The following is a 23141-nucleotide window of genomic DNA, read 5'->3' as shown; positions in this document are numbered from 1 at the left end:
CTTGCCTAGCATGATTAAGGCACTGGGTTCCCCACAACCACACACAAGGCCAACCACACTGTTGGCTGCACCCACACTCAGTTTGAGAGCTGTGAGGAGAGCAATATCACGCTGTCATACGTTACTGTTTCATCAGAGATGCAATCTAGCATGCAGACCTCAGATGTTTACCACAAAGGTCATATACTTTGCTGTACTGTAAGGCTGCATATACTTTGGGTCTGGGTTCCTCCTGGTTTAATTTCCTACTGATCTTTCCTCTTGCTCTCCGTTCTCTAGCCCACACTTTTCCTTTGTCTGTTTTTACTCCAACTATCTCCTTAAGTGTAGGGCTCTTCATTATCTTTCCTTAAAAGGCACACACACCCTGATGCCACAACTTACTGCATTACCTCAATGTGATTCTCTACCTAATTATCACTTACTTCTACCGCATTCTCCCAATAAACCTTCCTTTCTTAAAAGATATTTTATTTACATTTCAAAGGTTATTCCCTTTCCTAGTTTCCCCTCCGAAAATCCCCTACCCCCTCCCCCTGCTCCCCAGCCCACCCACTCCCATTCCTGGCATTCCACTCCAGGCATTCCCTTATACTGGGGCATAGAACCTTCACAGGATCTAGGGCCTCTCCTCCCATTGATGACCGACTAGGCCATTGTCTGCTACATATAAACCTTTCTAAAAGAACCTGTCTCCACTAACTTACTTTGCGTTATCCTCATCGTTATCACCATTGCCAGCATCCGGCTATGACCTCCCTGTAAAACTCAAGTTGGTCTCAAGCTCCCGAACCAACCTCCCCACTAGCTGAGTGTTCACAGCTGCCTCGTTGCTTTTACAGCACTTAACAGTACTTAAACATTATATTATACAGTTTATGGTACAAGTCTCTGAATCCCATTGCTAAGTAAGGACCTTGAGGGTGTAGAACATTGTTCCCCTTCATTGCTCTGTCCGGGACTGTATTTGGCACATGACAATTTCTTCAAAATCACTTGAACTACTTAATGGCTTTCAAAAGGGAGAACTGGGGAAGCAACCCTCATTTTATTATCACTCCTGCTGACCTTTTAAAAGCACTTTCTCAGGCCTGGATAATGGCTCAGGAAGGAGTGTGAGTCTGGTAACCCGAGTTTGATCCTTACAGAAGGAGCAAGGGAGCGACAGTAGAATCTGTCCGTTTGGGGGTCACATGCATACAGGTTTTTTTCGTTTGTTATGTTGTTTCCCCATACGACACTGCCGTGTGTGTTTCAAAGTGAGAACGGAGATGGCTGCTAGAAGTTCCCGCGGGTTGGTAAAAGAGCTGACGGCTTCAGGCTTTCCAGGCACGCGGCCACGGCCAGAAATGGGACGGTAATTAGCATTAAAGCCCCGCGCGTGCACAAGTGACTCGGAGGGTGCGCCTTGGGTTAGAGAGGACAAAGAAGCCCCACTTTTTAGAGGTTTGGAGCTCGCGCAGAGACACAGCAAGCAGGACAAGACGATATGTGCGCTCCTAGGGCAAGGGCTGCCGGAGGCGAGCACGCCAGGATCCAAGCGTGCGCTGGCGCGGAAGCGCGCATGCTCACTGTGCCCGGGGACGTCACGGGCTTCTGGGACACTGAGACGTTCTCGCGATAGGTTAGTGGCTCTCCGGAAGTGGCTCCGCGGAAGAAGCGTGGCCGCTTCCCCGGTCCTTCCTAATGCGGCGAGCTGAGCTGCCGGCACCATGCAGTCGGACGACGTGAGTTTTCCTCCTCTCGCCTTGGCACCACTGGGTTTTGCGCGGCATTTCGCTCATTTAGGATTCAGTCCCGCACGCTCAGACGGCCCGTTTGTCTCCGCTTCTCCCGGATGGCGAGACTTGCAGAGCCCCGATTTCCGATAGTGGCTTCCCACGCGCGTGTAGAAGGCCAGGCCACCCCAGCCCCAGCCCGCCGGGTGGGCTTCCTTAGTCCCTAGTGCTTGGCAGTGAAGCCCTTTGTGCCAGCTGCCATCTGAACGGCAGTTGTCTCGGGGTGGCAAGGCGGGAGAGATGCGATGTTTAAAATCCGTGCTTAGGGAACTCCTCCATGAGCGCTACCTCTCCAGTGTTAGGCTTTTTATTTTGCTCTGCAGCCTGCCCGAGGCGTAGTTTCGGAAGTAAGACTTCGTTTGTCTGTTCACAGAGTTGTAAGTACATAGCCAGTATCCAACTGGTGTAGGTTCAGTGTGATGATTGGTTGTTAACAGTCGGGCAAAAGACATTTAAAAAAAACCAAAAAAACCTCTGCTCTCATGAGCACTCTGGGGATGGAGAATAACGGTACTATGAAAGAGGAGTAATGGAGAAAGAGCGGTAGATCAGTCACATTGGGCTAAAAACCCCAGAATTGGGACTGAGGCAGCCACTGAAGAGCCGTAGGAATAGTAAAGGTACAAAGATGAGAGATAGGGAAGGACTTGTTACAGGAATCCAGAGGATGAGGGGGAGACTGGATTTGATAGGCTTGCCCGGACAAGGTCAGGGAGAACCTTGAAGGAAATGGTTTCCAGGTCTTTTTTAGTGGGAACTAGGGAGAACTGTTGTATTTTTTTTTTTTTTTAATTTAAGAAGAGCGTGAAAATGAGAGTTGCACTGGGGTATGTTTACCATCGGGATCCTTTTAGAGATGCTAAGTGGGCAGCTGGGCGCACAGACAAATCCGGTGCCCAGGAAAGAGGTGTGACCAAATGATGTGTAAGAGGTCTGACCACGAAGCTGAATAATACACCCACTCCACTTCTCGTTTCCTACAATCCTTACCCCTGTGTGTTTTATTCTTTGGCCCTTCGTTCTTCCCCCCTTTAACTGCTCTAGGGTCCTTCTTGGCTCTTCAGTGCAGTCCATCTAGAGACCTTTATGCTCACACACACACCCCCATATGTGGCTTTAGTGATTGCAACTTGATGCACCGTTTTTATATACTATGCACTTCACCAGGTTCCGGGATGTAAGGACCGTAGGATTGTTCTCATCCAGCAAACGCCAGGGTTTGTGTTTGGAGACGGCAGTGCCTTTACTTTAGAGTGCAGAACACATTAGAGAGACAAGGTAGAAGGTAATAAGGTTGTGATGATGGTGTGTATATCTAAGTATCTAGTGCTGTGCAGAATTGGACAATGGATAATGAACACATGTAAAAAAAGTTACAATGTAAATGTGATAGGGCTCATTTTGTTCACACTATACATAAGGGCATACTACAGATGCTAGAATGTATGTATGTATTGAAAATAATTCTGGGGAAGTAGTTACTAACTATAAATGAACTTCTGTTGCTGAGTAATAGGGTATGGTCGTATCTGCATTTAGGTTTTTCTTGCGACTTTGTTGTTGTTTATAAGAATATATGTATTCATGTTAGGGGACGAGCGAGGCCTATTAAAAGATAGCTCTATCTTTTCATTCCCTAAAGACCCTTTCCTCACTGTGACACCCAGCAATGTGCTCTGACATGGTCCTCATCATCTTGTGTGTTTGTGCTTTGGTGGTGGTGTTGCTGGAGCCTACAGTGAGGGCAAGGATTGAGCCATGGAGCACCAGCTGCAGGCCAGAGAGCACGGCCTCTTTTTATATTAAACAGCATCTTTGGGGCCAGAGCAAAAGGGCTTTCTTTCTGTCTTGCAGGTAATCTGGAATACACTAGGAAACAAGCAGTTTTGTTCTTTCAAAATAAGGTGAGTAGATTGCAGCCTAGACTAAAATGTGTTCGGCCGCCCGCTTGGTTGTAAACATTTCTTTCCTTGCATCCTAGAACCAAGACTCAGGGCTTCTGCAGAAATGAATACAGTCTGACTGGTCTGTGCAATCGGTCGTCCTGTCCTCTGGCAAATAGTCAGTATGCTACCATTAAAGAAGAGAAAGGTACGGGAGCTACACGACAATTTATAAACGGATGTCCCCAGCCTCTGTAAATAACAATAATAAAGCTGTCTAACTTCTCTTCAGGGCAGTGCTACCTGTACATGAAGGTTATAGAGCGAGCAGCTTTTCCCAGGCGTCTCTGGGAACGGGTAAGATTCAGTGAGAAAACTCTAGTGACCATTGGGCAAAAGCAAAATTGCCATGTAGGCCATCTCTGCACTTGAAAGCCACCCTCATAGATACCGGGCTGACAGTGAAGGCCTAACTTGATTTGCCCTTCCTCCTCATGTTTCCCTTTCTGTTCCACAGGTCCGGCTTAGTAAAAACTATGAAAAAGCACTGGAACAAATAGATGAAAATCTGATCTATTGGCCCCGCTTTATCAGACACAAATGTAAGCAGAGGTTTACCAAGATAACCCAGTACCTGATTCGAATCAGAAAACTTACACTGAAGCGACAGTAAGGACCAACTTGTTCATTTTTGATTGTTTTTGTTTTGTTGTTGTTTTGGGTTTTTGTTGTTGTTGTTTTGGGTTTTGATTGGGGGGCGGTGTTGTTTGTTTGTTTGTTTGTTTTTAATTTTTCGAGACAGGGTTTCTCTATATCCCTGGCTGTCCTGGAACTCACTCTGTAGACCAGGCTGGCCTTGAACTCAGAAATCCACCTGCCTCCACTTCCTAAGCACTGGGATTAAAGGTGTGCACCACCACTGCCCTGCCCTGCTTGTTCTTTATTCACGGTCTGTCTATTACTATCTGTGGACCATGTCACAAACCATGTTTTCCTCCTAAATTCAGCTATGACAAAGCTTTGATGATATGCCAAGAAAAACTTGGGATTAAAGGTGTGTCCGGTGGTCCTGCAGGATTTTAAAACAGAATATGTGATAACCCTGGCTACCTAGAAATTCTGTGTGATTCCCTGAGAAAAGCTAAAATTAAAGATTTAAAATGTGATTAACAGGGAGCTGAGCATGGTGGCGCATGCCTTTAATCCCAGCACTTAGGAGGCAGAGGCAGGCGGATTTCTGAGTTCAAGGCCAGCCTGGTCTACAGAGTGAGTTCCAGGACAGCCAGGGCTACACAGAGAAACCCTGTCTCGAAAAAAAAAAAAAAAGGAGTGTAAAGATGAAGTCTTTTTTATTGAGACTAGCAGAGCATATTAAAGATCATGTGAATCTTTTTCAGAAAATTCATATTTCTTTGTTCATTGAAGCATTGATCTTACTATAGTGAACCTAAAGTAAACAGAAATGACCACATTAAATATATGTCAAGGGGACTGTTGTCGTTAAGATCACTAACTGTTCTTCCTTCTTCCTGAGGTTCTGAGTTCAGTTCCCAGCAACCGCCACAGATGATGGCTCACAACCACCTGTAACTGGGTTCTGATGCCCTACATAAAATAAATAAGTCTTAAAAGAAATACATGTCAAAATACCTGACTTGGTACAGGGTTAAGACAACATTTCACCTTGTAGTCAAGCTGGCCTGGAACTTACTATGTAGCTTTCAACTCAGAGATCCCTCTGCCTCACCAACCATGCTGAATTACTGGTGTGAGCTGCTACCTAGGCTGTAGAAATGTGTGCATGTGCCAAGCGCGTGTTCAGTCACTGAGCTGTACTAGCAGTCTGAATATCTAGGCTCTTACATACTATATGGATCTAAGCAGCAAAAGATCAATTCTAATTCTTTTATCTTTAAAATGAACCTGAATTTTCTAATACTGTGTTTGGTTTCTGCTAGGAGGAAGCTTGTTCCTTTGAGTAAGAAGGTTGAACGAAGGGAAAAACGAAGAGAGGTAATAAGCTGTTCTGATGTTTACATGTTTCTTTATTATGTAAGAAAGTTGTTTTTTGCATGTGATTCATAATAACGTGTCACTAGTGGGGAGTGGCCTCTTTGTATCTTCAGATTTTTAAGATTTTCACTGAAGGCTGAAAATAAGGTACTCTAAGGTGTTCGAGTATAATAAAAAGAGTATGGACAGCTCTATCTAAAGGTCTTCAGGTCAAAACGTTCCATAATTTAGACTTTGACACTTTCTGTCTTCTACTTACATTACCTTCTGCAGAGTTTAGACAATATCTTTAGTCTTATGGCTATTTTGGTTATATTATTTAGAAAATGGAAGGGTTCGATTGTGAGATTGCATTTGTTTGTAACAAAACAGAAAACTGGATACATGTTGATCTCAGATTAAGCTGCTCTCAAGTAACCTGGGTGGCTTGGTTCCTAAGGATGGTGATGGTAATATGCATGGAGAAGGCCTGCTCTTCCAGCTTTGCCCAGAGCATAATCTATCAGGCCATCTCACAGATAGTGACAGTTGAGTTGAGCCGAGCTTCAATGGTCCTCAGGACCTACACTTGGGAGTCAGCTCTTCCCAACAGGTCCATCTGCAGTCCTCAGCGTTTGCCGCTCTGTTCTGTCCTTCTAAGGAACACCTTCCTCCGGAATAGTTGTACTTTTATTCTCACTCATCACGTGAAACTTTCTGTCTCAAATGTACTATTTCATCGGTGTCTAAGACAGCTTCTTGCTCTGTGACCTAAACTGGCCTGGGATTACAGGTGTGTATCACCACACACTGCAGTCATTGTCAGTTTTTTACACTTTGCTAATCATGCACCCATTTTTATTCAAGACCAGCTAGTTAGTTTCCACATTTCCTTACTCTCAAACATTCTTGCAGATGTTTCAGAATAAATACACTTTTTCTGTATGAATTCAGAGGGCTCATTATTAAGTACTTTCTGAGCTTCTTTTTTATCCACCTAATGTATTTCTTACTTAGTGTGTTTGCACTGCATACATGCATGGCATAGCATGCATGTGGAAGTTGGGTGACAGTCCTCAGGTTCCTTGCATTCTGTTTGAGAGGAGATCTTTCCTGGCTTGAACTCTGTGGGCCAGGATCTTTTCCACAAGCTTCTAGGGCTCCACCTCCCTATGCCTCCTCTCTTGCTATTGGCCCCCTTACAGGTGTATGCCATCACGCCTGGTTTTCTACATGTGTTCTGAGAGCTCAGACTCAGATCCTCACATTGGTGAGCCAGGTATTTCACCCACTGAGCCATCTACCTTGGCCTATGTGACATTCTTAAATGGATATAAGTCAATATGTATAATACATCTATCAAGGGTTTGTTAGAAATTCAGAGTGCTGTTGCTGAAGTCATAAGAATTATTTTCATTTTATTTACTGGATACATTTATGCAAATTATAGAAGGGAACTTCTAATTGAAAAGCTCCCAAGAGGCTTTGAGAGAGAAAGAAGTGTATCTGGCTAGAAAAGCAAAAGCCTTGCTGGTATACAACCACGTCATACCCTTATTAAACATAGGGGACTGTATGTGTACAGGCTGGAAAGTGAGTCCTGATGGAGTAATGGTTTGGTCTTTTCTTACAGGAAAAAGCATTAATAGCTGCCCAGCTGGACAATGCTATTGAGAAGGAATTGCTGGAGAGACTGAAACAAGATACGGTGAGAAACCTAGTAGTGTTGTGACAAGTGTTTTCTTACCTGCTAGGAAATACGAAAAGTGCAGTATTTTTTAAAATATCACAGATAGCCTTTGCACCCCAGTTTGTCCACAGAGTAAAGCAAGTCTGTGTGTAGGCCTGTCTTCCTGATGAGACTTTCCTCTTGGCTGTTATCTCTAGTTGATCTTTCCAAGTTGTGTATAAAAGCATCCTAACAGTCATAGGTTTTGGTCTTCTGGGTTTCGTTTTGTTTTCCCCTGTCCATGCACAGCCTCCAGGCACAGACCTGACTTGGGGCAGCAAGGGGATGAAAAGACAGGCAGAAAGCTGTGCTGAGATGGACTGGGAAGACAAAGCTGAGTCTCTTGGATGTTTGGCAGCATTTTATTATACAGAGCTGACTCTCAGGGAGACAGGTTATTTCATACAGCTGAACAAGGGAATGGCTTATAGATAAATAAGGATGCAGGTTTATGGATACGACTAGGTTGAGGAGACAGGTTTAACTAATCTCAGTAGCAGTATCTCTAGTGGGAATACTTCAGACCCTAAATACTGGGAGAGGCTGAACTATGACACATTTTCTCCACATCTTGTCAACGTTTGCACTCAGACCAAGGGTGGCTTTGCCATCCCTGAGGAGGCGGCTTTGCTGTTGGAGTCTGGGGCCTGGGGTCCCTGGTATATATAGTCATTCAGCACCTCACTCATTTTGGCACCTTCCCCACTCCCTATAGTGTATCTTGTTGTTTTGAGTCCATACCTAATGATATCCCAGACTGGCCTTAGATTCAAAAGATGTAGCAAAAGATGAGTATGAATTCTTGGTCCTCTTGCCTCCAACTGTGCTGTATTACAAGTGTCTGTCACCATGTCCGGTGTGAATGATGTTGGTGTTGGACCTGAGAATTCATATGTGGTGAGCTCTGCCCCAGCCTCAATGCCTAGAGCTTTTGTTTCTGTGTAGTTCTCTAATCTTTTAAGGGTTTTTAAAATAAAAAGTCTCTTTTTTAAAAAGTCACTATTTCTTCTCAGCTTAGATTACTAGTGACAAAAGCATTCTGTACCCAGGCTGGAAAACTATAGAAATATAGTTCATCACTGTTCTCTTACTTGGCCCCTGATTGTAGAGCAGAGGAACTTGGAAAGGTGTGATACTCAGGCATAGTTAAAGGTGGTCTGTGTTTCTTCTTCAGTATGGCGACATCTACAACTTCCCCATCCATGCCTTCGACAAGGCCCTAGAGAAACAGGAAGCAGAAAGTGACTCTGAAGATGAAGAAGAAGAAGAAGATGAAGACGAAGAAGAGGTGAATATGATTTGTCTTGTTTTGAAATGTAGTGACCTGCAGGACAACACGTTTTCATGTAATTCAGAGGCGACATTATTTTTGTGTGTGTGTGTTTATTTATTATTTACTTTATTAGGTATTCATTTCATTTACATTTCCAATGCTATCCCAAAAGTCCCCCCCACTCTCCCCCACCCATTCCCCCCCACACCCACTCCCACTTCTTGGCCCTGGTGTTCCCCTGTACTGAGGCATATAAAGCTTCTCTTTCTACTGATGGCTGACTAGGCCATCTTCTGCTACATATGCAGCTAGAGACACGAGCTCCGGGGGTACTGGTTAGTTCATATTGTTCCACCTATAGGATTGCAGATCCCTTTAGCTCCTTGGGTACTTTCTCTAGCTCCTCCATTGGGGGCCCTGTGATCCATTCAATAGCTGACTATGAGCATCCACTTATGTATTTGCTAGGCCCCAGCATAGTGTCACAAGAGACAGCTGTATCAGGGTCCTTTCAGCAAAATCTTGCTAGTGTATGCAATGGTGTCAGCGTTTGGAGGCTGATTATGGGATAGATCCCCGGATATGGCAGTCTCTAGATGGTCCATCCTTTCGTCTCAGCTCCAAACTTTGTCTCTGTAACTCCTTCCATGGGTATTTTGTTCCCAAATTTTTTTTTTTTGTTCCCAGAGGCGACATTATTTCCATCACCTTTTGTATCTTGTGATGATTCTGTGTTGACTTTTACATGTGTCCCTGATTTTTCCTTTTAATTTGTATGTGTGAACCTTGAGAGTAATAGGTTTTGGTGGCTGTGTGTGCAGACTGACTCACTTTATGGAACGAGGTAAACCTAGATGTTAAGACTCAATCTTCAGTACCATTATTCCTAACCCAGTGACTGTTTCCTTCTAGGATGTGGGGAAAAGAGAGTTTGTAGAAGATGAGGAGGTGGAGGAGAGTGACCTGAGTGACTTTGAGGTGAGCTCTGTGGGATAAAGAATGGCTTGTGGCCACAGCAAGGAAGGGGGGATAGGGGAGTGGGTCTGAACACAGGAGCAAAGGAACAAACGCATGGTTTGTTTTGAACCAGCTGCGCAATGAGGGGCGTAGGAGAAGGCTTGCACTTTCCCTGGTCTGACTCTCTGTTTCTACATATTAGGATATGGATAAACTGAATACTGACAGTGAGGAAGACCAGGATGATGAATCCTCCAATGATGAAGAGGCTCATAAGGCTAAGCACAAAGGCAAAGCACCCTTGAAAGGACCTTTACGGAAAAAACGGGCCTATGTGGAAATAGAGTATGAACAGGAGACAGAGCCCATGGCCAAAGTCAAAGCCACATGAGTTCCCTTCACACTGGCAGCTGTGCTCTTGTGTGTTCTGTTTCCTAAAGTATTTATATTGTTAATATTTATGTCACTTCAGTGGAGCCGAAATCTGGAGTGAGTATGAAGAGCCTTGAGTTGAGAGGCGTATTTTTATAACACATGCTGTAACAGCTTGAGCCCAAGGAATCTAACAGATGAATTCCTGGAGCTGGAATGGCACTGGCTGTAAATATTTCTAAATTACTTAGAAATGTCAGGATTTCAATTTTTTTCTCACTCAACTTTTCTTATGTGGACAAATAGAAGAGATAAAAATTTCAACTTATAATATTTTAATACAAAAATAGATTTTTACCCCCATAACTACATCCATGTGATCTGGGATAAGGAGAGCGGCCTTTCCTGCTGGTTAGTCACCTTCAGTGTCATCGCCAGGAGAATCTGCAGAGCCCTGCTGCACCTTCCTGATGCAGCTCACCACTGTGCTGTCTTCACAGGATACTGCAATTTTAGCCAGAAGACCCTGAAACATGAGAGCAAACGGGCATTGATTTCTGTAAAACCTGTTTCCCCACAGCCTTTATTCTTTTGTCACATACTCAAAAGATGAGAGACTGCATGGCCCTAGGGGAGGGTGCCTCCATCAGAACAGGTGTTAACTGAGAACTGTCCCATGCTTGTAAGTAGTGGGCTGGCTCGGAAGAACCTCCTTCATTCTAGCCAAAACAACTCCAGGTGGACCTTTGGCTGGAAAACAGACCAACACAAGGGCTGCCGTGCGATGGCCAAATAAACTGAAAAACAGCAAGCCATGCTCTAGCTCTACATATTTTGGGGTATGGATTTCTTTTCATGTTCCTTTAAACTGGAGACTTCTAATTGTGGTAAAAATGAGAAATTAGTCTTTTTGATTTTCATATAAATACACATAGACACCACAAACTATGGTCTTGAGAATTCTGTGGAATATAAAACCAAAGGAAGAATTTCCTACTAGTTAAGTATATGGAAAATGGGAGCTCGCTCAGTGGGATGGACATGAGGAGCCGAGTTCAACCCATGGTTAAAACTGGAGTCATCAGTGAGAAGCGTGCACTGCTAATCTCAGCGGGAGGGAGGGAGGGAGGGAGGACTAAGCAGGCAGATCCTAGGGCTTCCTAGGCGGCGAGCCAGCCAAGCCTCCGAACAAAATAGGTGTCCTGTCAGTCTCAAACCTGAATTTTATAAAGTCTTTGTAGCTTTTGCTTGTTCGTTTTGAGCCTCTTTTTGCTCCAAATGGTTAAATAGCATTAAAAGAGCTCAGCCAAGCCGGGCTTGGTGGCGCACGCCTTTAGTCCCAGCACTCGGGAGGCAGAGGCAGGCGGATTTTTGAGTTCCAGGCCAGCCTGGTCTACAGAGTGAGTTACAGAACAGCCAGGGTTATACAGAGAAACCCTGTCTCAAAAAAAACAAAAAGAAACTAAATAAATAATAAAATAAAAGAGCTCAGCCTTCGTACCAGAACTTAAGAGCCCTGGGGTAAGACCTAACACCCTCTAAGCTCATAGCCAACTTAGTTGGGCATACAAGGAGTGAATTACAATCAGTCGCTGGCATTACCTAGGACAGTAAAGCCAACTGACACAGCTGCAGATGCTTGCTTGCCTTACCTTCACCTGCCCCTGGGAACAGTGGTCCAGGAGAATCAGGCAGTCTGTGGCTTCCTGGAGCATTGTACTCTTAGCGGCCTCGGTTGTGGGGATCGTATCCCTCGATATATCACATATGAGTTTCAGGAGAGCCTTCAGTAAGACCACAACTCTGCAGGGAATTCTAGAATTGGGAAGAAAAGACTTCATACTCCAAACTGGAATGTTAAACTTAGGAGACTTGGACCAGGCATGGGAAAACTGAAGTCAAATGTTTGCTATCTCATTGCTGAAAACAAGACCAAACAGACTGCAGATCATTAGCCCCAAAGTTCCTGTTATTTTTACAGCACTCTGCCTGTATGCACACATTGGGATGTTAAAGAAACAGGTCAGTCTGCCAGTTTCAGAGCAGCCAGGGCTACAGTGAGACCCTATTAGCAAAAACCAGAAAACCTGTTTCCTGCCAAGGCTTGATTCCCCAGCATGAGCTGAGAATGAAGAGTCAGGATCTCTCCTGTTCAAGCCTCCCCCCACACACCCTTTTTCAAAATCAGAGGTAAGGAAACAGCTGGCAGTCATAGAACTTTACGCCTGGATTTAAAGTGTCTGCAGGTAGTGAGCGATACATGCTCATAATCCCAGCATGTGGCAGCACACAGACAGGAGGATCTAGAACTTGAGCTTTCCTATAGAGCAAACCTTGCCTTAAAAGAGAAATCAGCGGGGCCCAGCAAACACAGAAGTGGATGCTCACAGTCAGCTAATGGATGGATCATAGGGCTCCCAATGGAGGAGCTAGAGAAAGTAGCCAAGGAGCTAAAGGGATCTGCAACCCTATAGGTGGAACAACATTATGAGCTAACCAGTACCCCGGAGCTCTTGACTCTAGCTGCATATATATCAAAAGATGGCCTAGTCGGCCATCACTGGAAAGAGAGGCCCATTGGACTTGCAAACTTTATATGCCCCAGTACAGGGGAACACCAGGGCCAAAAAGGGGGAGTGGGTGGGCAGGGGAGTGGGGGTGGGTGGATATGGGGGACTTTTGGTATAGCATTGGAAATGTAAATGAGTTAAATACCTAATAAAAAATGGAAAAAAAAAAAAAAAGACTAAGGGGCACAAAAAAAAAAAAAAAAAAGAGAAATCAGGATGACCAAGTCAGTATTCCCTCCGGCGCCTTGCCTGCTTTTAAGTCTAGCAAATTCTAAGGGTTAATCCTTTTGATGAAATGGACACAGTATTCATTCCATGACATTCAGACTGTACATCAAGCCATTAGGTCACAGGCTTTAACTTGGTAAATTTTATAAACTACAGTGAAAGGTGGAAAACAACATGTACTGTGGGAAATAGAAATAAACCGCATTTCTGCCTAGAACTGACTAGCAGAAACATTTCCATCCTTCCTCCCAAACCTGCTCCGTTGTTTCCCTATGCCTTGTATTTCTCTGGCCATTCATACAGTCGGCTGCATTTACCACTTCCTCTGCTCGGCCTTATCCTCCCTCTACTTCCTTCCTTAGATGTCTCTACCCTGTGTAGGCCCAATATGAAGTTAGCTTCATTCAGTTTCACTTACACATCTGTTCATTGTCTGAATACTCAGTACCTAATGAGAGGTGCTGAGTGCTTCAGGGATACATAATAGATGCGGTTGTCTATCCTCCTGTAGTTGAGTAGGGGACAAAGATAACAGGTGAAGAAATGCTAACATTTCCATTTCGTGCAAGAGAGCTGTTAGGCGACTAGACAGTTGAGGTTCTAGTTTACTCCTGACACCGTCGAGCCACGTCTTCTCAACAAGCAGATCCTAAGTTCGCATCTAATCACTGCCCTGACAAATGCTGAATGGCTGTCCTGAAGCAATCCATTCCCAGGAAGACTGAAGACCTCTCGAGATGAACACAAACATGCTTACTGAAGCATTTCTAGGTTGCCTTTCTAGGGAGGAGCAGTGATACGGATCAAACCTACACTGCTGTATATACTAGGCAAGTGCTCTCCCACATAACTAGAGCATCGGCCCTAATGCTCCTTTAGTATTTGATAGAGATTATAACTACACTCTGGAAAGACAGCCCATCTGTGTAGCATGTTGAACAAGAATGGACCCCATAGACTCATATCTGAGTGCCTGATCCTCAGGCAGTGGAACTGTTTGGAAAAGTTTAGGAGGTGTGACAGTAGGGATGAGCATTAAGGTCTTAACTTTCATTCCCAGTTCTCTGTTCCTTCATTCTTTGTGTCTCAGGATGTGAGCTCTCAGCTGCCCCGCAGCCATACCTGCCTGTCTGCTGCCATGATGGTCATGGACTTGAACTTCTGTAAATTGTGTTCATCATAATATCTTACCTTAGCAAAAGGAAATCTGTACTGTTTTCCAATTTTCATGACCATAAATTTGTTATTTTGTGATTTTCTTCCTACTCCACCATATATGTGTGTGTGTGTACATGTACACACACATACACACATATACATATATATATAATCTTTTTCTTGAGACAGGGTCTATGTTAGCCCTGGATGGCCTGAACCTTGCTATGTAGATAAAGCTGATCTCAATCTGCCTCCTGAGTGTTGGAATTAAAGGGTTGTAACACAATGCCCACCCAGCCTTGGAACTTTTAAGAAAGAGAAGTGATTTAATTGTGATAGAACCTAGAACTACTAGTGATGAGAAAGGCTCACATGTAAACATCTGAAGTAGCTGTGTATTCTAGAAATGAAGAGAGTGAAACGGATTCAGATACATTACACGTCCTGAATAGTTTTATCTGGGTAAGTTCTGAAGAGAAAATAAGCTAAAGCATGCCCTTTTAGCACATCTGTCAGCCTGGATGCTATACCTGGGCCAAGTATACTGCATGACAAGTTTCAGGGTTTCCAGGATCTTCAACCTAGTTTCATCTTCTGGTTCATCATAAACCTCCAGATAACCAAGGATAACTTGCTCCAGCCTCTTCAAGTGCCGGACAGTTAGGATCCCCAACCTACAAATAAAGAGAAAGCACCATGCTGAGAAGGTCAATGTGCGGTATATGGCAGAGCAGAGGCCCAGGCCCTCACCTCTTCACGAAGGCTGGCAGGTGTCTGGCATAGGTCCTCCGTAGGAGGAGGCGGTGCTCTGGTTCCATGTGCGTGAGGATCAGCTGTAACACTTCATGACAGTGTGTGGTGACTCGAGCTGTGTCTCCCTTCCAGTGCAGAGCCTTCTCTAGGACAGGGAACAAGTCTAGGAGGCACAGGAGCACAGCCTGCAAGAAAAAGAATGAAAAGAAACCAGAGTTCACTTATTTGCAGTTACAAAATCCCTGATTTTGCTAAGATCTTCATTAATGTACTGTCCCCAGGGCACATCACAGAATTCTAAAAGATGACTAATGTTCAAGGTCCAAAGTACTGCAAATTTTCAAACTTCTTCTCCAGAACTGTTCTTTAGTAATCTATGAGATGAAAGAATGGGATCTAGGTCTAGAGTCCTGTAGACAGTGACACATGGGAGTTATGGGCTCTCTGTATGGCACTGCTCCACAGAACCTAAGATGGTCCAGACTCCTCTATCTGAAGTTCTGGCGTCTAAGCATTCCTTCTTAGCACTCTGGGGGTCTCAGGCTTCTCTAGGTGCTTGAGGATTTAAAAAATCTCCTTTCTCCAACATGTTAACAAAATTTCTGAGAAAAGGTGGACTCTCAGTGCCCAAACTATTAAAGATACTAAAAGCACAAAAAGCAAAAAGGGGGAGCTGCTGGATAGGGTGTTGTGCATCTGCCTTCCCAGCACCTAGTGGCCAGGATCACTGAAAGCTCCAGGGCACCCTGGGCTAGGATCAGACCCTGTCACAAAACCCAAAACCAACGGGTAGAAGAGGCTCAGTGTGCCTGTGCCTTACATGTGAGGGCTGGGATTCAATCCCAGCACAGAGGAAAACTTTCAGTAGTCTTCACTGTTTCCCCGTCCTAACAAAGTGCTTTCTGCCCCTCATAAACACATCTCCCGCAACTCTCACTGCTCCCTAAAGCCACCTCCAACCTCACTAGTTGACTGCTGCTGCTGGTCACACACTACAGCCCTTGTAATACAGCTTTGGTGTGTTGTACATACACAGAGAGATGTGTGCACACTTTCTGAGTCACTCATTCTTGGGACCTACCATAGACACATACTTGATATTTACATACAACGGATTTCAAATACATGTGTTCATATGGAGCAACCCAGAGGATGAACATTTAATATAAACCCCCAAGTGGCATGTAGCTTACATGCATGCAGACAAAACCTGGGTTGCTCTGGCTGCTCAGGGAGGTGGATGTCTGCCTGACATTCAGATCCTTCAGTCAGGCGGCAGCTCTCAGGCGCCCTAACTTTCCAAGGGGAAACAGCTCTAAACTGTTCCTGCTTATATAATAGCACCCGTACTCAGACCAGAGCCCAGACAGTCAGGAGCAAATCTTCCCATACCTGAATGAGGTGGTGCTCAGGCATGTACAGGTGATTGAAGAGGGCGTGGTACAGGACCTGGGCTCTGTTATACTGCAGCAAGTCCGCAGCTGGCTGCAAACACACAAGTTAGACAGTTACAAGTTTCCCAAAGGGGCGAAATCTCCATTGTTGTTAATTAGATACGAGTACACAGAGACTCAGTAAAGCCACTCTCGACTTCTGCAAGGATTTTAAAAGTTCCATATTTAAGAAGAGTCTCCTTCAGTAACATTTTCTACATTTTGCTATAAACTCTTGAGTTCTGATTATTTTTTTTACTTGAAAGTTACTGGCTAATTTCTATAGGTGATTTTGCTTTTTTATCTTTTCACATTTTTCATAATTAAGCATGATCTTTTTACTTCTATGATTACCCTTTTATTTATATTACCAGCACAATATTATTTCTACTAGATTCAGAGAGAAAAAATATATTTGGAGAAAAACTATAAATAAATGAATTATATGACTTAACATTTTAAAAAGCTACTTATAAAGACAAAAGGATAAAGCAAAAACACATCAGAAATGAAGCGCAGCCATGGGTGAGTCGGCTGTCTGTCAGTGCAGGCCAGAGCTGAGGAGCTTACCACAGTAACCACAATGTGATGGAGGCACTGGACACCCAGGATTTTATTCTCTGTCTGATAGTCATCTGAGATGAGCAAAGACGGAGGAAGTATCTTTTCTAGATGCTGATTCAGCCAGGGCTGAGTGACTTGTTGGAGAGTCCACGAGAAAACATGTTTGACAGCAGGATTCTTCTTCCAGGTTTCCCTGAAAAGACACATGAAAACCACACTAAGTGAATGGCACAGCGTTAGCAAAAATAATCAGTTGAAGCTTAACAAGATTTTCTTCTTCTCTTCCTCCTCTTGTCTTTAACGGATTTTATACATATATATGTATCCGTATGTGTATATCTCCGATACAACTCTTGGTTTTTTTCAAATGCATTTTATGATATGAAATAAAATAATTCACATATCTTATACTATATACACTTGTCAGTTGTCCAAACTTGGGGTAATATAGGCTTATCCAATGAATAGCAGCCATTCATAACTACCTACAACTATGTAAGACCTGTGTGGTCAGCAGCAGTCGTGTTGGTGGATGACGTGAAATGTGCTGAGAAGGGAGAGAGATGAGCAGAGGTATGTCACCACTTCAGTGTCTAAGGACTAGAGAACTCAGAGCATGAGTGCCAACTTAGAGCTTATAAAAGGAAACTGCACATCTGACTCAACCTCCTTAAAACACCGTCTGTATAACTGGTATATCGCCTTTAACTACAAATAATAAACAAGATTCACGGATGCTATCTGACCAAGGATGTTGTGAGAAGTCACAACAATACAAAGAAAACTAACTGGGCCCAGTGTTGCACCCCTGTAATCTGAAGTATGTGTATTTGAGGAAGGTGAAGTAAGAGGATCTCTCCCAGTCAAGGCCAACATGGATTACATAGGAAGTACAAAGCCAGCCTATAATCATGTCTTAGTAGAAAAAGAAGGAGGGACTAGTTTAAAAGCCTTTTAACTCTAGGTTTATTTCACCTCATCATTCTGTAGCCAGAGGACTGGGGATCTAGCTCAGTTGGTAAGGTGCTTGTCTAACATGAACAAAACCCTGGGCTCCATCCGCAGCAGTTGCATACACCAGGCATGGTGAGACACTTGCCTGTAAGCCCAGCACCTGGAAGCAGGATCAGAGATTCAGGGCCAACATCCTTGGCTACACGAAACGCTGCCTGACAGGGCCAGAGAGAAGGCTCGGTGGTCAAGAGCACTTGCTGTTTCTCCACAGGACCCATATTTAGATCCAAGATATGTCAGGTAGCTGTCATATGTAAGTCTTGCTCCAGGGAATAAGACACCTCTGGCCTCCTCAGGCACCTGCAATCTCATGCAGACACACACCTACATATAATTAAAATTAATAAAATCCTTTTTTAAAAAGAAGTGTTCTTTTCTTCTTCTTTTTAAAAAAAGATTTATTTATTTTATGTATATTAATAAACTGTAGCTGTCTTCAGACACACCAGAAGAGGGCATCAGATACCATTACAGATGGTTGTGAGCCACCATGTGGGTGATAGGAATTGAACTCAGGACCTCTGGAAGGGCAGTCGGTGCTCTTAACCACTGAACCCTCTCTCCAGCCCAATAAAATCTTTTTAAAACAACCTGCCTTGGGCAGGTGTGGTAACACCCACAGAGATCAGAGGCAGAAAAACCTCTGTTAGTTCCATGCCAGCCTGGTCTACGTAAAAGTTCCAGGCCAGCCAAGGGTACACAGTGAGACCATATCTCAAAATAAGTGAATAAAATATAAATAGATAAAATTAAGACCTAGCTGAAAAACAAAACAAAACGCTGATAGCAATCTAGTTCAGACCACGTACTACAAATCGTTTTCAGTTTCATCCCAATTATTATTCCTTATAATCACTTTATCCAATAATTATGAACAAGTTAGAAGTCCCTGTATTTAAATTCATGCTGAAAGACTGGGTCTTCTCCAAATACCCATGGGTACTTAGCATAAGATACTCGATTCCATATAAATGGGACAGAATCTTCCATATCTATTGTCAGAATTTCCAGTTTTCCAAGGCAGTCATTTGGTGGAGAAAATGGAATTTGATGACTTCAGTTCTAATCTTGAATTTGCTGCTATATGATTTCCTCGTCTCTAGTAAGCCACAACCGTTCCGGTCCTTAAGAAATCTATTATCTCAGCACCCCTATCTGTCTGATAATAGTGAAAAGAGCATTACTCACTTATTCAAATGGGGCTTAAGAAGCCCCAAGACCACAGCAAATCTCCCTCGATCGTCTTCATTTTCTCCGCATAGGAATCCTGCCACAGAACTGCACTCAGTAACTCTAAGCAATAAAGACAGCACCTCACCAGCAACATGCTGAGATGCTGGACTGGTCCATGGCTGCTTCAATCTGTGAGTGATGGCAAAAATATACACGGGTCCTGACATGTGACGGAGGCCTGTCTTCCACGCAGGGCAGTCGGGAGAACTCTTGGCAGCTTCAACCTTCCCCAACAGCTTTAGAAACAGTGAGCCAACTTCAGTCGCCTTCTCGGGCACTTCGGGATGCTCTTCGACCCCATCTGCCTTCTCCTCGGGTGCTGCGAACTTCTCCAGGGCTCTCACCACCTGCCCCAGGATCTCGGGCATCCCCCGGAGGGATCCCCCACTCCCACTCCCCTCAAAGAATCTGTCACCTTCGGCGGCTTCTATTAAAGCGCCGAGGTCTTTAAGAGCCGCATTTCTTGCGCCGCCCTGTCCTGATGACTTTGGGCGGCTGAGACGGTTCAGAATCTTGGAGAAGGCTGGTTCGAGGGCCGGGGGAGAGCCCTCTGCAGGCAGGGAGCAGCCGACCCCCGACTTCTCTTCGGCACTGTCCAGCTTCATTCCTAGTCGCACCGGAGGGGCTGGGCTCGCCCCCCCCGCCCCCCCCGGGGGGGGACAGAGACCAAATGGGGATGGTGTCTGGAGTCTCGGAGGGAAGGTCGTCCGGGGCTCGGTGTCCCCCAACGAACAGAACTAAAACCAGGCACAGCTAAAAGGCGAGATGTCTCACTGTCTTGACGCAAGGATCGAGTGTCAATCCACCCAGTAAAGTGGCTGTAAGAAGAGAGCCTCAAGCCGGGCAGTGGTGGCGCACGCTTCAGGAGGCAGAGGCAGGCAGATTTCTGAGTTCGAGGCCAGCCTGGTCTACAGAGTGAGTTCCAGGACAGCCAGGGATACACAGAGAAACCCTGTCTCGAAAAAAAAATAGGAGAGCCTCAAGCTCCTAACACGTAGCGAAATTTGTCTTTCCGAAAACTCAAAAAAGAAAAAAAAAACAGTTAATTTTAAAGACAAACTACTGAACCGTGACACCAAAAAGGCTCCCGAAACCAAGCGCTCTTCCAGTACGGTAGCTGTATTCCGCAACTTCCGGCCCTGGAGAGCATTGTAGCCGTAAAGCAAAACTAACTTCCGCCAGCGGAGCCGCAACGCTTCTTTTTACGACTCGCGACCAGAAAGCAACAAACAGTCCGTCAGAGAAGGAAGGGGTAAAAGGTGGAGCATGAAGGATATATTTGCATAACTAAGCGTTCGCTCATTAAGTTTGTTCCTGATTTCATCTGCTAGGCTAGAAACAAGAGAATTCTCGCAAAATCCTAGTAACAGTTTGAAATTGTACTAGATTTTGTGTGCAAAAGCTAAATAGAGCGGCAGCATATTAGTCACCCTCTTTGAAAAACTGGTGAGACTTACTCGATACTTCGCAAGCTAACAGTAAGGCCGATCCTTTCTGGTTCATAAAGCGTGATGATTGGGTGTTCACGCCATTGCGTGACATGTGCCGCCCATAAACCTTGTTACGACGTGGGCACATTACCCGTCTGACATGAACTTAGGAGGATCCTCCACTTCTGGTTCTTGTGTAGATTAGAGTTATGCCCTGTTTTTTACTTCTTGGTTCAGTCAGGTAGGATTACTGGTTAGGTAGTGGAAAGTGTCCAGGGTACCTGGGACTAATACATTATTACTAAAGTACATTCCATTCCTAAGAGAAACTGAAAGTGACAGAGTTATGCTTCTTACAAGTCGCTCTGGTACAATTCACTTCTTTCTAAGAAAAATTGTTTTATTAAGTTATTACTCTGATGTGTATAAATGCTTTGTTCACATGCGTATATGTGTACCTGGTGCCCCCCCTGGTCCCCGCGGAAGCCAGAAAACAGTGTCCAGTTCTCTGAACTTGAATTTCTGGAGTTTGTTAGCCATGGCATGTTCTTAACTGAACCATCTTTCCACTCCAAGACATGCTCTTCTTAGTGTTACACTATTTGCCACTACACTACCAGTGATGCCTGTGTGGCTTTTTTTCCCCCCTTCACTTCTCTGTGTGACCTCTTGCAAACGGCAATAGCTCAGATCTCTATGTCTTAATTTCTGTATTGGGGAAACAAATGTAGATAATTACTGGTCCCCATCTCTTAGGACTGTTGGGACAATTTTTAATGTACATAAATGCCGGGAACAATATCTGATCAGCATAAAGTTCATAGAGGTGTTAGTTCCCATTGTTATGCAACAGCACCAACATTAATTTACATTTCTTCTTTCCAAGAAAATCTGGTGATTAGAATTCTAACTCGGAACCTCTTTCTTCTGGCTTTTCCCACTCTGACCAATTGGTGGCACTCTGATCAATCACTGCTAACCACTTCCAAGAGAAACCTTCCCTTAACAAAAGCAGCTTGAGGCCAGTCAATAAGAGGTTATTGTGTCTGTACTGTGTGGGACGTTTCTTTTCTGTAGCATGTGCCCTTTGTGTCCAGTGGATCCAGACGCCTTTCAGACTTGAGGAGTGCTCTGTATTGTTGAGATCTCTCGCTGGGTTTCCCAAAGCCCGAGCCAGCCATGCCTTTACTTCTATCTAGTGCCTGGCACAATTTAGTCAAGGCAACAAATGTATCCTGAATGCCCATGTCCACGCACAGAGGACAGGCTGGATTGACCACCCACACAATGCAGCTACATGGAGCTGCGTCCACACAATGCAGCTTGGTGCAGCTGCAGTGAGGGAGAAAAAGCAGTCTCTGTGTAACACCATGGAACTCTGGGAATATAGATAGGTGGAAGGAGCAGAGGGGAGGAAGGGTAGATAGATGCTCTCTTGTAAGAAAGAAGGAAAGATAGAGAGTAAGATATATGCATTTCCTTGTGTGTTAAAGTAGAAATGGAAGGTAAATAACATGTATAAACAATTATGTGTCAGGAAATAACAGAATGAAGGAATAGAAGCAAGATCTCTCTATGTGTACTTTTATCGCTTTAACTCGGAAATCATGTGAAACCCTTACATAATTATTTTTAAGAGAAAATCAGGTGTGGTAGCGCATGACTATAATACCAACTTGAAGGAGGCTAAAGCAGGAAGATCCAGGCCAGCCTGGGCTAAACAGTAACATGGCTCAGTTGGGAGTGTGTTTGCACAGGCAATGGACTAGAACCTCCAGCAGGACAGGAGACTGGGGATAGGGTATGTGCCTGTACACCTAGCACTGGTGAGGTCAAGGCAGCAGGGTCAGAAGTACAAGGCTAGTCGGGTCACATGAGACTCAAAATAAATAAAGAATGAATAAGTGAATGAATTGTCAAGTCGCATTCCCTAGAGTGGCACTGAAAATGCTTGGCCAAGGATTTGGGGAGACGGTACGCAATGCCGCCCCGCATGAGGCGGTGCAGCTGCTGCAGGACAGTCTGACAGTTTCTCTGCAAAGTAAACAGGGTCAACACAGAGCTGAACCAGATTTAACAACTGTCTTCATTGATGTATAGCCAAGAGGACTAAATTCTTGTACCAGTACGAAAACTTGAACATGGATGTTCACAGCCACAATCTTCTTAGGCAGTGGGATCAGTTCACAGAAAAAGAGATAAATGCTATCTGTAGCTTACATTACCCTAATGACCATATCAAAGGGGGTCCCTGAGGTGGGCCTGTTGGGAGATACCAAAACTGTGAGCTATGCAGGTTTTGCCTACCAGTCATGCATTACCGAGACAAATACTTGAGACTATTCCTAAAAAGAGGGAAAGATTAGTTTGGCTTGTGGTCTCAGGTGTTCCCTGTCTTTGTGCTGGTGGTAACACAGTAGATCACGGTGGGGGAAAAGAAACAGAAAATGCTGCATCTGGGAAGAAAGTCAAAGACAGACAGACAGACAAACAGACAGACAAACACACACACACACACGGGGAGGGGGCAGAGTGAGAGGAACAGGGGATTTGACTAGGACCAGATTTCTAGTGTCTCCTTTGAACACAGCCCTCTGTTGATGTAAATCCTTTACTTTTGGCCTTACTTCTAAAGCTTCTACCATGTTGTTGTGGTGCCACAAGTAGAGTCTAAGCCTTTAACATATGGGCCTTTGGGGTTAGAGTTCATATCCAAACAAGCCTATGACGTAAGTGACCATACTGCTGTGGAATCCTTGGATGATGGGCCACAG

The 23141-nt window shown here is 44.5% G+C and overlaps 2 protein-coding genes and 1 non-coding gene across 5 annotated transcripts; 2 read left to right on the top strand and 1 right to left on the bottom strand.

The window, feature by feature from the left end:
• The first annotated feature begins 1667 nt into the window (after window positions 1-1667).
• Mak16 (MAK16 homolog) lies at window positions 1668-10924 on the top strand. The gene is made up of 10 exons (NM_026453.3): window positions 1668-1727; window positions 3633-3682; window positions 3760-3869; window positions 3954-4018; window positions 4179-4330; window positions 5620-5674; window positions 7287-7361; window positions 8557-8670; window positions 9568-9633; window positions 9815-10924. Exons 1-10 carry the CDS (start codon window positions 1713-1715, stop codon window positions 10001-10003), a joined length of 891 nt encoding a protein of 296 aa, NP_080729.1. The 5' UTR covers window positions 1668-1712; the 3' UTR covers window positions 10004-10924.
• On the bottom strand, window positions 5689-20076 carry Tti2 (TELO2 interacting protein 2). 3 transcript variants are annotated; one of them, NR_103719.1, is made up of 8 exons: window positions 18893-20076; window positions 16697-16883; window positions 16086-16178; window positions 14691-14878; window positions 14471-14614; window positions 11637-11799; window positions 10343-10510; window positions 5689-8601 (listed from the first exon to the last, which is right to left on the bottom strand). NR_103719.1 is itself a non-coding variant. In NM_001199988.1 (8 exons), exons 1-8 carry the CDS (start codon window positions 19540-19542, stop codon window positions 8519-8521), a joined length of 1614 nt encoding a protein of 537 aa, NP_001186917.1. In that variant the 5' UTR covers window positions 19543-20076; the 3' UTR covers window positions 5689-8518. The 3 variants fall into 3 exon arrangements, 2 of the variants coding, with proteins under 2 accessions (NP_001186917.1, NP_659176.2); NM_001199988.1 differs by having other exon boundaries at window positions 10405-10510; NM_144927.3 differs by lacking the exon at window positions 5689-8601 and having other exon boundaries at window positions 10303-10510.
• A 357-nt stretch (window positions 20077-20433) lies between these two features.
• On the top strand, window positions 20434-20531 carry Snord13 (small nucleolar RNA, C/D box 13). Its single transcript, NR_028522.2, has one exon. It is a non-coding gene; the product is annotated as a small nucleolar RNA, C/D box 13 (small nucleolar RNA).
• Window positions 20532-23141: the final 2610 nt, after the last annotated feature.

The sequence above is a fragment of the Mus musculus genome, chromosome 8 (genome assembly GCF_000001635.26).
Source record: "Mus musculus strain C57BL/6J chromosome 8, GRCm38.p6 C57BL/6J".
In the NCBI taxonomy this organism is placed as follows: Eukaryota; Metazoa; Chordata; class Mammalia; order Rodentia; family Muridae; genus Mus; species Mus musculus.
Note: the sequence above shows the minus strand (reverse complement) of the source record. Positions and strands in the feature narration are given on the sequence as shown.